Consider the following 15,786-nt stretch of genomic DNA (forward strand, 5'->3'; position numbering starts at 1 on the left):
AAGCCATGACTTATTTTCATGGATAGAAAGCGGGCACATAGCCAGCTATATGTAGCACAATCGGGTAGCAAGATAGAGGAGGCATATGGCTAAATATAAGAGAAAATGATACCATAACATTATTAACTGAAATTTACCTTCAACTTGTTTCTTATACTCCTGGAACTGACGCTGAAGTCGACAGGCTTCATATGGGGTGATGGGCTGATTTTTACGTTTCTCCAACTGTACTCGGTAGCCCCGGACTCCAATAACACTTTCAATATCACGAATCACATCATCAATCATCTGCCAGTAATCCTTAAACTCTTTTATACCGATCTTACCATCGACAGAATGGCCACTAACTTTGTTCCTACAGAACCGGATTCGTTCCACACTGGCGCCTAGACTTGTGTCTCTTGGTTGATCTACTGGAGGGTTTCCCCACCCAGTTGTTGGAGCAGGAACCGATCTTACATTTCGTATTATAGCACAGAGCAATGAAATGTCAAACTGGTCCACTGTTCCCGTAGTACCCGGAGTATCTGGGAAAACCACATCACATTGGTCATTGCTCAGTTTCCTGGTCAGGTTGACTTCATTGGCAAGGATTGCTTGATAGATATTGGCATACGGAATTGGTATTTGGTTGACAAGAATCTCCCTCAATGCATCAGCACAAACCGTTGTCAGTGCATTGCAAAGGCGAGCATGATTGATGTGCTCCTGGGTAATAGGTGCATCATCTTGACCTTCCTCTTCTTGGTACGCCTCAGAGGCAGACAACACTCTTTGGTCTAATTCTTGTTGCAGCTGTTGGAAAGATTTATACCCATATATACATACTGAAGTTAAATGACCATTTCCAATTCAGACAAAATCAATTACATTACACAATAAAAATAAACTTTAAGACATGCTTTGTAGGCCATTTGTTCATACTTGCTGAAGTATTTTTGATAGTCACTCATAAGGCACTGGCTTCATGTACTAGTTGTGTACATATTACTTCAATTTCACCCTTCTCCAAACACTACTATAAAGCTGAGCACAGTGTAAGGAATACATGTTTATTGTAAAACTAAGCACACAGTGCCTAAAATGCATGCCTATTTTACAACTGAGCATGCTGTGTCTGAAATACATGCCTATTGTAAAACAGAGCATGCAGTGTCTGAAATGCATGCCTATTGTAAAACCGAGCATGCAGTTTCGGAAATACAAGCCTATTGTACACCTGAGGTCAGGAACTGAAATACACCCTCCCAAAAAAATTATGCTCATGGTGCCTGATACACATGCCTATTGTAAAACTGAGCACAGTATTTGAAATAAAGGACTCAAACTGAATTGTGTCAATTTGCAAAAATAACAAAACATTTTTCATACCTTCAGTGTCAGAGTAATATTGTCAATTTGCACTGAAACAAAGTACCCAAAAGGATTCAAAATCTCTCTCCTGTCTAAAATTTCCCTAGTAGCCAAATGCAACTGATTCAGTTCAGCCTCTTGGTTGTTGCACTGGGTGACAGGGAAAATAGGTGTGATTTGGCCGATTCCAGCCCTTGCATGAATAGTTCTGGTCATTTAAAGAAAATGCAACTTATTGTCAACCACTTTAAATTTGCAGGTGTCACATTTCCCTGTCTGGTTGAAAAGTTCATATTCATGGGCACGCAATTCCATGGATTTTAAATTTAACAACAGTCTCTCCAAGGAACTGATGCTTTTTTTTTACAGGACAAAAAATGAATTTCCAGGGATTAAAGATAAAACCACATCTTCCCTTAAACTGCAGAGACTTGTAACCATCTGATATTCTTCAGCAATGAAAATATTTTCAAATTAGCCACAGTTGTGGACATACTTGATGTCAGTCTGGTGCCATTTAATTTTGGACCACGCAGACATCATTAATGATTAGTAGTCTGTTGGTTACAACCCCATGCCAATATGGCCATCTATTCAGGAGGAATGGTGACAACACAATTTTCAATCTGTCCATCATGGCAGTCACATTGAATGTAGATGGTAACCATCTTCACTTATGACCAACAAGGCATAAGAAGCCTACTGCTCAAAACGTCATGTTGATATGATCATACACTCAGACGGAGTAGGGGTTACACTATTGGCAAGACTGTCACAATGGTGGCCATATTGAGCATCCACTTGCATCATTTTTATTTCTGACCAAATAGACAATATTAGAAACACTTCCGATGAAAAACCCATGCCAAAAAGACTTTTCATTTAATAGTAACATTAACAAGATTTTCAAGATGGCCGCTATGGTAGCCATATTGGACATCACATTAGTACCATTTTATTTAGGCTCAACATCAGAAGTCTTCTGGATAAAACCCTATGCTGATAAGACTTTTACGGTTTTCAGTTTGAAGGAGAGGGGATAAGATTTCCAAGATGGCTGCCACGTGGGCATATGTGTTATGAGACTGGCACCTATTGACATAAGACTAACTTATCATCAAAGTTTTTTGTCACTAAAGCACACTGACAATATGACCAGCCATCCAGAAGAAGATACGATAACAATCTTTTCAAGATGGCCACTGTCTTGGCCACATTGGATGTCTGAGCAGCGCCATTATAACGCAACATTAGAATACGTCATCTAGTGAAAACCCCATTTTGATACGATTTTTCATTCTGGAGGACTTGCAAAATAATTGTTTAGTGGTGTCTAATATGGCTGTCATATTGGATACTAAATTGGCACCATTTACAGCTATACAGCATAGGAAGCTTTATAGGGGAGACTTCATTTTTATGCCACCATAGATTCAGCTGGAGTAGCAATAAAAAAGTTAAATATGGCTACTGTGTCAGCATTGCTGGACACCATTCTCATTTCGGTCCAACTAGACACAAATAGGAAGTCTTTTAGTGGAAACTGCATGTTGATGTGAATAGCCACTCAAGATGAGTAGCAATAAAGCGATGTATATAATGTCTACTGTGACAGCTATATTGGATGCAAGATTGGCACCATTTTCAGTTTGAACCAACCAGACCATGTGATTCATGTGCGTACAAAGTTTCATGGCAACCTGTAAGTAGCTTGGGAGGAGCAGTGATACCAAACTTGTGATTAAGGACTGACCATCCCATATTAGTAGAGCAAGAGAGAAAAGAAACCGCCATGTGATGATACATATATATTTATAAAAGATTATGCAGTCATTTATTTCAATCCTTTTCTGATCAAACATGATTAAGCCCTCCTACTGTCATTATATTGATTAACAATTTATTCATCACTAAATACAGTGGTCTGAATTAAAAAACAAAGCATAAAGAGAGAACAAAGATAATCCAACTGCTATAATTAAGACTGGAATTTGGTTGTTGTCATGTTGATCGGATTCTGATGCCAAGTGAACTTAGCACATTACTTGATTTCCTTTCGTGTGAACAGATGGCTTTGCCATGCATCAGAATATTGTGTTGTATATACCATATGATGAAATATACCTCGTATGCAGCTTTGCCATGCATTAGAATATTGTTTTATGTACCATATGATGAAATATACCTGGTATATAGGTACAAAATGAAAATGCACTCCACATATTTAATTCAATATTTTGGAGAGGATTTTTGTTCATAAATTTGGTATAGGATATTAAGAAAGGTAGGTTATGTAATTCATTTTAAGAATGAATATTCTTGTAATTGAGTATTAAAATAAGAAGTCCTTGAATGGATTGATACCATATTAGCTGGAATGAATTTCCACGAATCCAAGATATGACCGTTTCTTCTATTTATCTATTCAGTGTTGAATCCATTTCTGATATTCCTAGCACAAAAAGATTTTTAAGATGGACACCTTAATGGCCATATTGGATGCTATGCTGGTACTATTTTAATTTTGGACCAAAACGACATCATCATAAATTATACAATTTGGGGAAGAAGATTACAATAGGCTTTGAACTTGGTTGGTAAGGAATCCACACTATTGCTAGTGGTGCACCATTTCATAAATGTCTGGTGGAACACCTTCTTAGAAACATTCAGTCTAAGTCTGATAAAATTGGCGCAGCTTTGTAGAGAAGACTGAAAATTCCAATTGTTATATATATATATATATATATATATATATATATATATATATATATATATATATATATATATATATATATATTAAATTTGTATTATTTGTTAGATTTGTATCATTATGTGTTAAGTACAATTGCAATCTGTAACTGATATTGTCTAAACTCTGAATATGTTGATTTGATTTATTCAAAGTATAATTCACAGGAATTGCAAAGTGCTCAATAATTGGACTTGGAATTATAGTGAATTCAGACAAGGACATCTTTGGTTATATGACTGTCATTCTTTATTGGTATGTCGCCACATCATATTATTATTCACTGGAATTACAAAGTGCTCAATAATATTCTTGGATAGAGACACTGACTTGGAATTATAGTGAATTCAGACAATGTCATCTTTGGTTATATGATTGTCATTCGTTAAATGATTATTGATATATCCCCATATCACAGGCTACTACAGGCACATCAACAGTGGAAGCTTTTTGTTTCTAACACCACTGGAATTGAATTAGAACTTTATTCATTATGACTGGTAATGTAACCTTTTAAACTATTTTGGATTTAATTCATAATACTTTAAGTTCGTCTTTTATTTTCACTTTGTTTTGAAGTGAACTAAATTATTTGTTGAATTTTACAAAACTTGTTGGTTATCCCTCTTTACTGTTCCTTAGTTTAAGACCATAGTGTCATAACACCATATAGTCACAATGGAAACCAAACAAATTCCAATGGAGCCACAGTAAACACAACTTGAAGGCACATTTCCTATGAAACATTCCTGCTATGTTTGATTGGAACTGGCTCAACTGTTCTATAGAACAACTAGACATTAAGTTTTCCATTTGGTTTCTGAGTAAGCCACACTGTATCTAGAGGTGTCACCCAAAACAATGTTTGACAAAGCATGTCGTATGAAATATTCCTATGAAATTTGATTGATACTGACTTGGCTGCTCTTGTAAAGAATACAAAGGTAGATTTGTTCAATATTGTTGCTAAGCAGCCTATACTGTTGTCTGGCGGATACTCTGGTCACAATTTTATTGACTGGAGAATGTTATTTTGGGGTTTTACTACCAATATTCAGCAGATAATGGTCTATTCATGTGGCTAGTATAAATGGCTGAAGAAGACCCTGGAAAATCCTGATAAGAAAGAGTGAACCATGGGGAAGCTACTAGCAAGCTTTCTCAAATACCATCATTGGCCAAACTCAAGGTTCAAACCCATATGGACAGACGTGAGATGGCAGTTATTGGTAAAGGCATGCACTGTAGATCACACAGCCACCATGGGTCCTTTAATGTAGAAAGTCATAAGGAACATGTGTAGCAAATTTAATAAAACTTTGCTAACTGGTAAAGTTGAAAATAGGTTTCTCGTATAGTTGCTATGCAAGCAGCACCACTGCTGCGAGACCTTCAATGAAGAAAAGTGTTCAGAAGGAGTTCATGGGAGAGTTGGTGCTCAGGGATAACCTTTTCAATTCATCACTACTTGCATGGGAAGATTTAAAGAAGAGGTAAAAAACAGCATATTTTCCCCTAACTAAAGAATCACTAAGACCAACAAAGAAACCTGTATTGCAACAGGTGTTGTGTTGTTGGGTTTAATGCAATTTTTCAGCACATGATAGTCGATACATGGTTCCCAATATATTTGGTAAAGGAAGAAGGCAAGAAAACCCTTTCTCACATACTCATGTTGGTCGAGCCAAAATGAGAACCCATGCAGACGGATGTGAGATGCGAGTCATCAGTAAACGACATCGTCTCAGACCATTAGGCCACCTAGGACCCCAACACTGAGACTCATTAATTGAAAGAGTCAACTCTGTATTTCAAGAATGACATAATCAACAAGATTGGTAAAGACTATAATTAAACAGTCCATGTAAGGGCCAGAAATGATCGAAATGAACTCAACTTTACTGAAGAAATATCAACAATTACTGCAATTTCATTACAAACACATAAACACACACAAGATTATAACAAAAATTCATGCAGTAGATTAATCTCTTGTTAAATAATAATAATAATGATAATAATAATAATTGTAAAGTTTAAGCAATAAATAATATTACATACATATAAATAATGTCTTATCGCTTTAAGACTAATTCTCAGAAATAAAGTAATCAATTATATGTCAGTTTATATATAGTTTATTTTTATAATTCTTATATTTTAACAGTAATGAAAATAACAAATATCATAATAAGTAATATAATATATTATATACTTAAGTGTGAAATATAGATACATATTGGCAAAATAATTTTCATATTTTTCTCAATCCTATATTTTTTCCATGTGGAAAAAGATATCCTTATATTTTGACATATGAAAACTACATCCTTACATTTTCAAATATGAAAAATAAATATATCCTCATATATTCATATGTCAAAATATAAGATTTCCCATCATGTCATGTGACATATGATTGTGTGTACCAACAAAAGTTGTACTAGCAACAGCAAAAACAAGCGTTTTGTGTGCTAGAACAATTAGGGACAGCCTTAAATTTCAGACAGACCACTCCAGTGGCATAAGTGGTTATAACGTCCACCTCAGATGTGGGAGGTCACAGGTTCAAACCAAGGCCAAATCATACTAGAGACTTATAAAAACGTATTAGCAGCTGCCTTGCTTGGTGCTCAGAATTAAGAGTCTAGTGGTAGGACTTGTCGTAATGGTGTGAGGATAATGTGACTGGGTGGGACAAAATGTTACATGTCTGCAGAATGATGCACAGTGCTCATGAATAACATCACTATAAACTATAACACTGCAGACATTGTAGCGATATGACTAAAATTTTTAAAACTACGTTAAAAATCAAAATCACACCAACACACTTCACACAGAGATATTATTCCTTGATAACGAAATTGAACCAGATGTAATTCACATCTCTCTGAAGTTATTTCCCCTTAATTCCTTGACAACAATGATAAACCAGCTGTGATGCATTGCTGAATCAGGCTTGCATTGTTTTCAGATAGGGTCAAATAGTTTAGAAAATGGCAAAAATGTAATTTACAGATTAGGTCAACCCAATTATATCGCTTTCTTATGTCATGTACAATTATATGATCAGGCTAGGAAAAGTGAGGTAAATTTATGAAAAGGGGGTGGGGTGAGCATGTTGTGCCGCTGACTGAGTTTAAACTTCTAAATATATATAATGAAAAGAACATTTTCATTTCCTATGTTAATACCAAATATATTTCATTTTGTGATACCAAAACCTATATACTTGTTACAAAAATCATGTTTTCGTAACACACAAATATATCCAGTATTAACATAGAACAAAACTCTCCTCCATGTATAAATAATTATTAATGTGTTGCATTTATCATAAAATGATTACTTACAATTCCCTGTTCTGTCTGTGTAAATGTCTCCGCAGTGACAGGCAGTTTTCTTCCATCATTCCCCAAGACTTCTGGAACTTTTTGATTTTCTGCATATAAATAAAATAATACAGTAAAAACTGCCACGAGCGACCTCTGCTATGAGCGACCACAGGAATCTAACGTTTTATCAATAAAGTATGGCGAAATCTCTGATAACATGAAATCACCTTATCGGTAATATCATGTTTATTTATATTACCTCTATGGTGATTTCATGATGTCAGAAATTTTGAAGTACTTTATTGATAAAACATCAGACTCCTGTGGAGTGACCACCTGTCATTTCTGACCACAATCGAAATGCGCAGATCAATTTTATTATATAAACGCTCTGTTATCAGTGACCACTTGTTGAACGTGACCAGCGACAGCAATGTCTTGGCAAAATATGCATTCTGACACTGCTATGAACAACCGCATCGCACGTTTCGGAGCCCGTAACTTCCGTTTGGCACAACGCAGAAATATCAATGATGGCTTGATGAATAGAAAAATATCACAGGAGTAAAACAAGCTATATAGTATGGTCGTGTGCCTTTAAAGACGGAAATAGCAGAAGGAAATCGAGGGTCATGGGTGGAACGACGTATTTAGAAGTTACGTACCTTCTCTCTTATATATTATGATAGAGAGGGTCCTATGTCAGAACGGGTCATGGGGGTAATCTGAGGTAATTGTGTCACTCTGTATGATTTTGTTCCGTCAGATTATTCTCAACATCAAGCTCGCGTAGAGCACCTATGGTAAAAACGACCACTCATACCATTCTAAATTATATTTAAAACATTTCTAAAAATAGGCTGGTTACCGATGTCTGAATATTTTTAGATATGCTTATAGTATTGTATAGTTTCTATCGTAAAACAGACTAAAGTATATGAAGATTATTTCCTAGTCTGGTTCCCTGCTTCGTCTGCTCCCGACGTTGTTCTCAAATATTCGTAATGGGGTGAGCAACGCATGGAGCATAAAAAGCAGGGAACCAGACTATTATACATGTCACGAATTGCCATTGTAGTGCCAAAGTTGACGTAGTGTTCGCGTATATTGTTTGTATATTGAGTTAATCCATATGGGGTGGGGTAAACAAGGTCATTGTCTATTACACCAGCAAGATATAATCATTTACGGCATTCGATTGATAGTGTTCAAGTCTTGTGCTGTTTGATGTATCCCCCCCCCCATGTTAAGTGAATACATCCCAGTCACAAAGCTGTCGTCTATTCAAGTTGGTGTGACCAGGTTGCACACCTTGCTTACAGAGTTAATCCCTGTAACCGTTGACTTTTGTCTCTGAGTCAATGGTTCTGTTTCTGGATGAGATAACTGTTTCTTTTTATTTCATTAATTGTAAGATATGCAATGCACATGTATAGATTTTTCATATTTTCCCAAAGCCCAGTCAAAACCGTCTTTACATTCGATATTACAATTGAGCACTAAAACTTTTAACACGTAGAACCTTAATAACAATGGATGAACCTCCAATTAAATAGATACAAAATTTAAGCTCGAGAAAATAATTATTGTAACTGAAAGAAGTGAAAAGGAGCAGACCACTCGCAAAAAAGAGGTTTAAACGTCGGTAAAACAAATTTAGGTTGTTATAAAGGAAAATGAGTAATTCAGATGCTAAAATATGTGATCTTCCAATGTAAATGTGATTTCATGTTTGATATTAGAAGTATATCATATTGCTATATAATTTTTTTTAGATGAATGCATACAGTATTTTAGCAAGAACTATTAATACAGAACAGAATATATGTACAGTGATTGTGGTTATTGTTCTTGAATTTTTCTAAAACTGGACCTTGGAAACTGATTTTTTTTGTACAAATCTGCTATGAGAGACCACCTGTCTTGAGAGACCGTTTTTTGTTGGTAGAAGGGGCGATCTCTCATAACAGGTTTTACTGTAGCATGTTTAGCAATTCCACGAACACACTGAAAATGAAATAGGATATTAATTAAAATATGCAAAATGAGTACAATAAATGGTATACAATATGTCCCTGCTGTGTTTAATATTCCTATCTACATAACTTTCATTTCTGTGCAGAAATCCCTTTTGTCTTCTTTCAATCACGGCCTAACTCTAATTACAAACATGTGGAATGATACAATTAAGGTGTTTCCGAGTGGTTATCTAGACGTAGTTCTTTATATCATGCCACAATGGCTGATGCTGTTTGCAGGTGATGGTCATTATCAAGATAGGGCTGACAGAAAGTATTTCTTTATCTCATGCCACAATGAATGAGAAAAGATGCTTAATTTTTGCATGTGATTCAAAGTAGTTAATTACATCATGCCAACAATAAGTAATAAAAAGTATTTTTTTTATATGTGATGGCTTTTTATTAAGACATGGATGACGGGTGTAGTTCTTTAAAGCATGCCACAACCAATGACAGTTCCTTCAGCCATCTACGTTTTTTGAATGCAAATAATTTATAGGTTTCTTTAATAGCTCAACTGCAAGTCATCAACAAACTCTGGTGATGATGGAGAACTCAAATTATTGTGCAGAAACCAGGTTTCTTTTTCAAATACATGACCCAAACATACTATTTTAGGAATACAAACACTACCTCACAAATCCAGGACTTCCATGCTAAATTTTGGGCTTTAGCAGATTTAATGTTTGTCCACCCACATAGGTGGGAGTCATACAGGAGTTATCTAACCTTGGATACAGGGATGGTGATAGCTCTGTCTATGCCTAATTATAGCAGAAGGTAGTGTAATAAACAAAATGAAGGCGGAATGGATGGAAAACTGAAGAAATAGATGGAGGCTAAAATAGCAAAGAACTTTCTATCCTTGTCTAAGGAAATGAGGTAAGGTACGTTGTCTATGTTCTACCTTTTAAACTCATGCTGACACCCACATAGTCCAAAATTAATTTACCATGTTTTACTTGTAAATAGTCTCATATCCTACCTTTTAGCTGTCTGCAGCTACCTGAAATATATATTTTTAGTTAGGAAAAAGTACTTACCTTCCTCTGTAGATTTTACTGTTCGTTGTTTCTGGTCTGAAATCATATAGAAAGTCTTCTAAGTTTTATTGTGTCATTGTCAATACAATAAGCGATTTAACAAGGTACTGGTTTGACTATAGAATAATTTATGCAGAAAAAATTCACACCTCTTTGATATTGGACTTACGCATTACAAAAAAAAGATTTATGATGTAATTTGAAACACGAGTTCTTGAATAGACCAATGCTTCACTGACCAGTAAGAATTTCTAGGAAATCAAGAGCAGCCATCTTTTTCCTTTAAATCGTCGAGTTTCAAAAACCATCTTTAATATTCTTCAGCATTAATTAACTTCCCAACGTAACTGATGTTGTGGCCATGTTTGTTATCAGCATGGCACCATTTTTATTTAAGGAATAGCTGATGTTGTGGCCATGCTTGTTATCAGCATGACACCATTTTTATTTAAGGAATAACTGACATGAAATCTGTCTTCTGTAGTGCAATTTAGGTATGAACAAATTTTAATAGTTTACAAAATGCCATCCTTACATGTCATAGAATACAATGTGAGAAAGGTCATCACTATGACCACTCTATACAATTAATTTCTTTGATAAGCAAAGCATTTTTTAGATCAAGGAATAATTCATGATTCGGTATGGAAATATTTCCTTTCTGCTTTGTTTCCAGAGAATTCCGGTCGCCTAGTCAATTTAACTCAAAAGTCAATATGTCAAACTTGAAAGCAAGGTGAAGTGAATTGAAAATAATGCTGATAAAGTTCTTTGCAAGTCCAAAAAGAATGAAAAAAAAATCCATATCAATTTCAGAACAAAAAATGTACTGTTCTGCCAAGAATCGGATTGCCAGCATGCATTTATATTTAGATGAACTCTGTTGCGGAATTTACGTGTAAAAATCATTGAAGTTGCTTTCCTCTATATATGTTTGAATAACTGTGTATGATAATGAATCATTATAACTTGTTCAATGAATAATAGTCATGAATAATAATAAAGCAGCCTAACATGTATAATGAATGATAACTATAAATGATAATGAAATGTAACTTGTACGGTGAGTAATAGCCACGGATGTTGTCAGCAAGACTTGGAAAAAATGATGCCCATCTTTACAGTAAGATATGCCATCCTGCAAATGTTATCAAATTCTGTTTAACAAATTTTTAAAATCTTCCAGAAGGCCTTACCTGTTTTTACAATAGTAACGACACTGTGTGCCAGCTGAGCATCCTTTGTGTAAGCTTTGATGGCCTTGATTCCAGTGTTATTGCCAACAAAATAAATCTGATTCTTAAAGGGAGTCTCATAAATTTACATACTTAGTTAAAACATATAAGATAAATATATACTTACATCCTGCAACAGAATGTTCCTAAAAAATAAAGAAAATAATATTTTAAAGTTTATTATTCATACTAATTATTACTGTGTATTATCATCATATATATGTACAACTGTTACGCATTTATGTTGGAGCTGGAATTACCAACCCATGATGTCTGTGTGGAGGTGATACAATCCTTGCAGAATGAATTTCCTAATCTAGAGATTATGAATCATAGAGTCGTTAAGGATTACACTGGCATATTACAAAGTAGTTGAGGATTACACTGCCATATCATGGAGTAGTTGAGGATAACATTGGCATATTACAGAGTAGTTGAGGATTACACTGCCATATCAAAGAGTAGTTGAGGATAACACTGGCATTGGATAAAAACTCAACAGTGACAAATCTTAGATTATACACATCATTCTGAAATCAAGGGCGTCAGCCCATTGAGGAGTTTATGAGGCATATTTCTAAAATATTCACTACAGCATTTCCATTATGGCTATGACAATATTCACTGTTCCAGAAGTCAAGCAAGTGAATGCATAAAATCTTGTGTGAAGAACAATATATATACCAGTGTCTAATAGATCATGCATTATACAGTATATCTACTTCCTGGTGTAGCTATAAGATATCTTCTATTATTTATGAAATCACACATAAAGCATTTGTTATACATGATGTATGAACAAGAAGTATATACTGATGACTAATACATCACACATTATAAAGTGTATATGATACCCGATGTAGGGACAAAATATATATATTAGTGTGTAATAGATAATTAATTAATATGTACCATGACTGATGTAAAAAACAGAATATCTGCAAGAGTCAAAGATAATTTGGTATTTTAGCATATTGTAAGAAGTCTAATATATTCACACTCACCTCATCCTTATACCAAAACTTTAACAGCTCTCGTGATGCAAGTGTATGACTCCTGTCATGGGAATGGCAAGGTACTTTTTCATACGTTTGGAGCAGTGACACAGCAATCAGGCCTTCCAGACTCTCTACATCAGACTCAGGGCACCGTACATGTGGCTCAAACTGGCAGCTCTGACCCAGGTTTCCAATTATCTTTGACAGATTCTCAGAGATGAAATTTCTGGCCCCAGAGCAAAGATTTGAAGACAATCTCATGTCTACAATTTTCATTCTTATAACTTGAAAAAAAATTGCATAGTCCTTGAAGTACAGGGTTAATCTATGAAGTGGGTCAAGGTTAAAAACGCAACAGCCACAGTAGATCAGATTCTTAGAGTTCTGTTTGGCGATGGGCCATTGAGCCAAACAAGCACCTAGAAGCCTATGGAACACAGGTGGCGGTAGAAACTTTCCTGTACTCACGAAGCACATGACGGATGTACTTTCCATTTCAGGATTTGATATAGGGGAGATAATTGCTGTAGGTGTTGCCTGATGGAGCATACAGGGGGCAAGGTAATAATCCTCTACCTAAAATACAAGAAGAGTGGCAAAGGTACAGTACATTGAAACTCAGGTAAATTCGGTATGATGAATCAGCTGAATTAAAATGAATTAAGACAGGCATTCACATAGGCATCAACATAGCAAGGATTGTGTCAACAGGATGCAAGATAGACTTCCACATAGCAAGGATTATGTCAACAGGATTCAAGACAGGCAATCCACATAGCAAGGGTTGTGTCAACAGGATGCAAGATAGGCGTCCACATAGCAAATAGCAAGGACTGTGTCAATGGGATGCTAAATATGCATCCACATAGCAAGGATTGTGTCAACAGGATGAAAGATAGGCAATCACATAACAAATAACAAGGATCGTGTCAATGGGATGCAAATACTTGGCTTACACAGCTGTCAACCGGATGCAAACACATTACACAGCTGTGAATGGGATGCAAACACTTACATTACACAGATGTCAATGGGATGGAAATACTTGGCTTACACAGCTGTCAACGGGATGCAAACACATTACACAGCTGTCAATGGGATGCAAACACTTACATTACACAGATGTCAATGGAATGCAAACACATTATACAACTGTCAATGGGATGCAAATACATTACACAGTTGTTAATGGGATGTAAACACTGGAATTGTACAGTTGTCATTGGGATACAAACATCTGCGTTAAACAGTTGTCAATGGGAAACAAACAGCTGCATTAAACAGCTGCAATGGAATACAAACAGTTGCATTATTCAGATGTCAGCAGTTTATACGATTGGCCATGATATGCAACTAACTGGCTTAAGACAGCTGGAATTGTCACTTGAAAACTACAGAGTAACCAACATAGCCTAGCATTTAGTCTTTCATAATGTTATTGCTGTCTTACTCATTCAATATCATGCTCATAATGGTATTGCTATCTACTCATTCAATATCATGCTCATAATGTTATTGCTGTCTTACTCATTCAATATCATGCTCATAATGTTATTGCTGTCTTACCCATTCAGTATCATGCTCATAATGTTATTGCTGTCTTACTCATTCAATATCTTGCTCAGTCTTACTTGCTCCAGGCTTTGCTCATAACATTATTCATCCAAGCCCTTGTTCAACCTTACTCGTCCAAGATCTTGCTCAGTCTTATTCACCCAAAATCGTGCTCATCTTCTCATCAGGAACAGTTTGCTCAGTCTAACACGTTTAAAATCTTGCTTATAGTCTTACTCATTCAAGATATTCCTCATAGTGTTACTCATCAAAGATATTATTCAGTCTTACTCGTCCAAGGTATTGCTCATGCACTTATTCATGCAAGATTTTTCTCTATCTTACTCATCCTATTTCTTGCTTATGATTTTGCCCATGCTCTTTCTTAACCAAGATCTTGGTCAACAATACTCATCCAAAATCTTACTCAGTCTTACTCATCCATGATCTTATAATCTTACTTAGGGGGCGCTCACCAGTTAATATGTACTTTTGTGAGAGTGACGTATGTAAGGTGAAGTAGTTCGCATTTAAAACATGCACAGTGGAGAGAATGTTGGCGTACCTCTATGCTACATTAATGTAATGTGAATCAAATTTCTTTGGATATATTGTACTTTGGGAAATTTTACATGATTTAAACTCACTGCTAACTAAAATGACTGCTCCCTTGTGTTAAAAAAATCAGCCTGAATTAGCTTAAAGTACACTATACATAGCAGCTAATAAGATAGGGAAATTGAATTTTGCCAGACTAGACAATACCAACTTCTGAAAGTGCAATGAATGAATTGCCAAATATATCAAATGTGAAAAAAGTTATCGGCTCTTTTTTATACAATTTACCTCTGAAGTTCAGGAAGTGAAAATGACAAAGTAGAGCTAGCTCTTTTTTGAAAGGTGCACGTCTGAAGTAAGGCCAAGATGTATACTCTATAACCCATACTGCACCCATCAATCATACACCAAAATAAAGGGAATTAAAGATTCTTTGAATTATACCTAAGATATACAAGGCCTTTTTTAAATAGCCAGTATAACCAGTGAGGAAAGCCGAGGAAATTATTTTTCTTTAAAATCCTAACCCTATGCAAAATACGAAACTGTAGAGCGCCACCTTATCCAAAATATTACTTATGGTCTTACTCATCCAGGATCTTGCTCAGTCTTGCTCATCTAACACCATTCTCACCGCCTTACTCATCCGACAAATTTCTCATTGCCTTACTCATCCAACACCTTTCTCATATTTTTGTCTCAACTAAGATCTTACTCATAGTCTTACTCATCCAACTTCCAAGATCTTGCTCAGTTGTGTTGAAAGCCTTGTTCATTATAAATCTTGCTCAGTCTGGTTAATAGCCTTACTCATTATAGATCTTGCTCAGTTTTGTCAATAGCCTTGATAATTATAGATTTTGCTCATAGTCTCAACGAATTCGATCAGAAATCTAATATGTTGCTCATAGTCTTACTCATCCAAGATCTTAAT

At 35.5% G+C, this 15,786-nt stretch overlaps 1 protein-coding gene across 1 annotated transcript in view; it reads right to left on the bottom strand.

Moving 5' to 3' along the window:
• The window catches only part of LOC149807434 (uncharacterized), a 69,351-nt gene that overhangs the window by 10,221 nt on the left and 43,344 nt on the right, over positions 1 to 15,786 (bottom strand). Inside the window, exons 9-13 of the mRNA XM_089955461.1 lie at positions 12,747 to 13,316; positions 11,704 to 11,806; positions 10,508 to 10,543; positions 7,462 to 7,550; positions 138 to 795 (exon numbers count right to left, since the gene is read on the bottom strand). Of these exons, the coding sequence (XP_089811587.1) occupies positions 138 to 795; positions 7,462 to 7,550; positions 10,508 to 10,543; positions 11,704 to 11,806; positions 12,747 to 13,316 (1,456 nt within the window). The remainder of the gene's footprint in view (positions 1 to 137; positions 796 to 7,461; positions 7,551 to 10,507; positions 10,544 to 11,703; positions 11,807 to 12,746; positions 13,317 to 15,786) is intronic.

This window comes from Sinohyriopsis cumingii, chromosome 1 (assembly GCF_028554795.1).
Source record: "Sinohyriopsis cumingii isolate HCF-2022 chromosome 1, ASM2855479v2, whole genome shotgun sequence".
Taxonomy (NCBI): Eukaryota; Metazoa; Mollusca; class Bivalvia; order Unionida; family Unionidae; genus Sinohyriopsis; species Sinohyriopsis cumingii.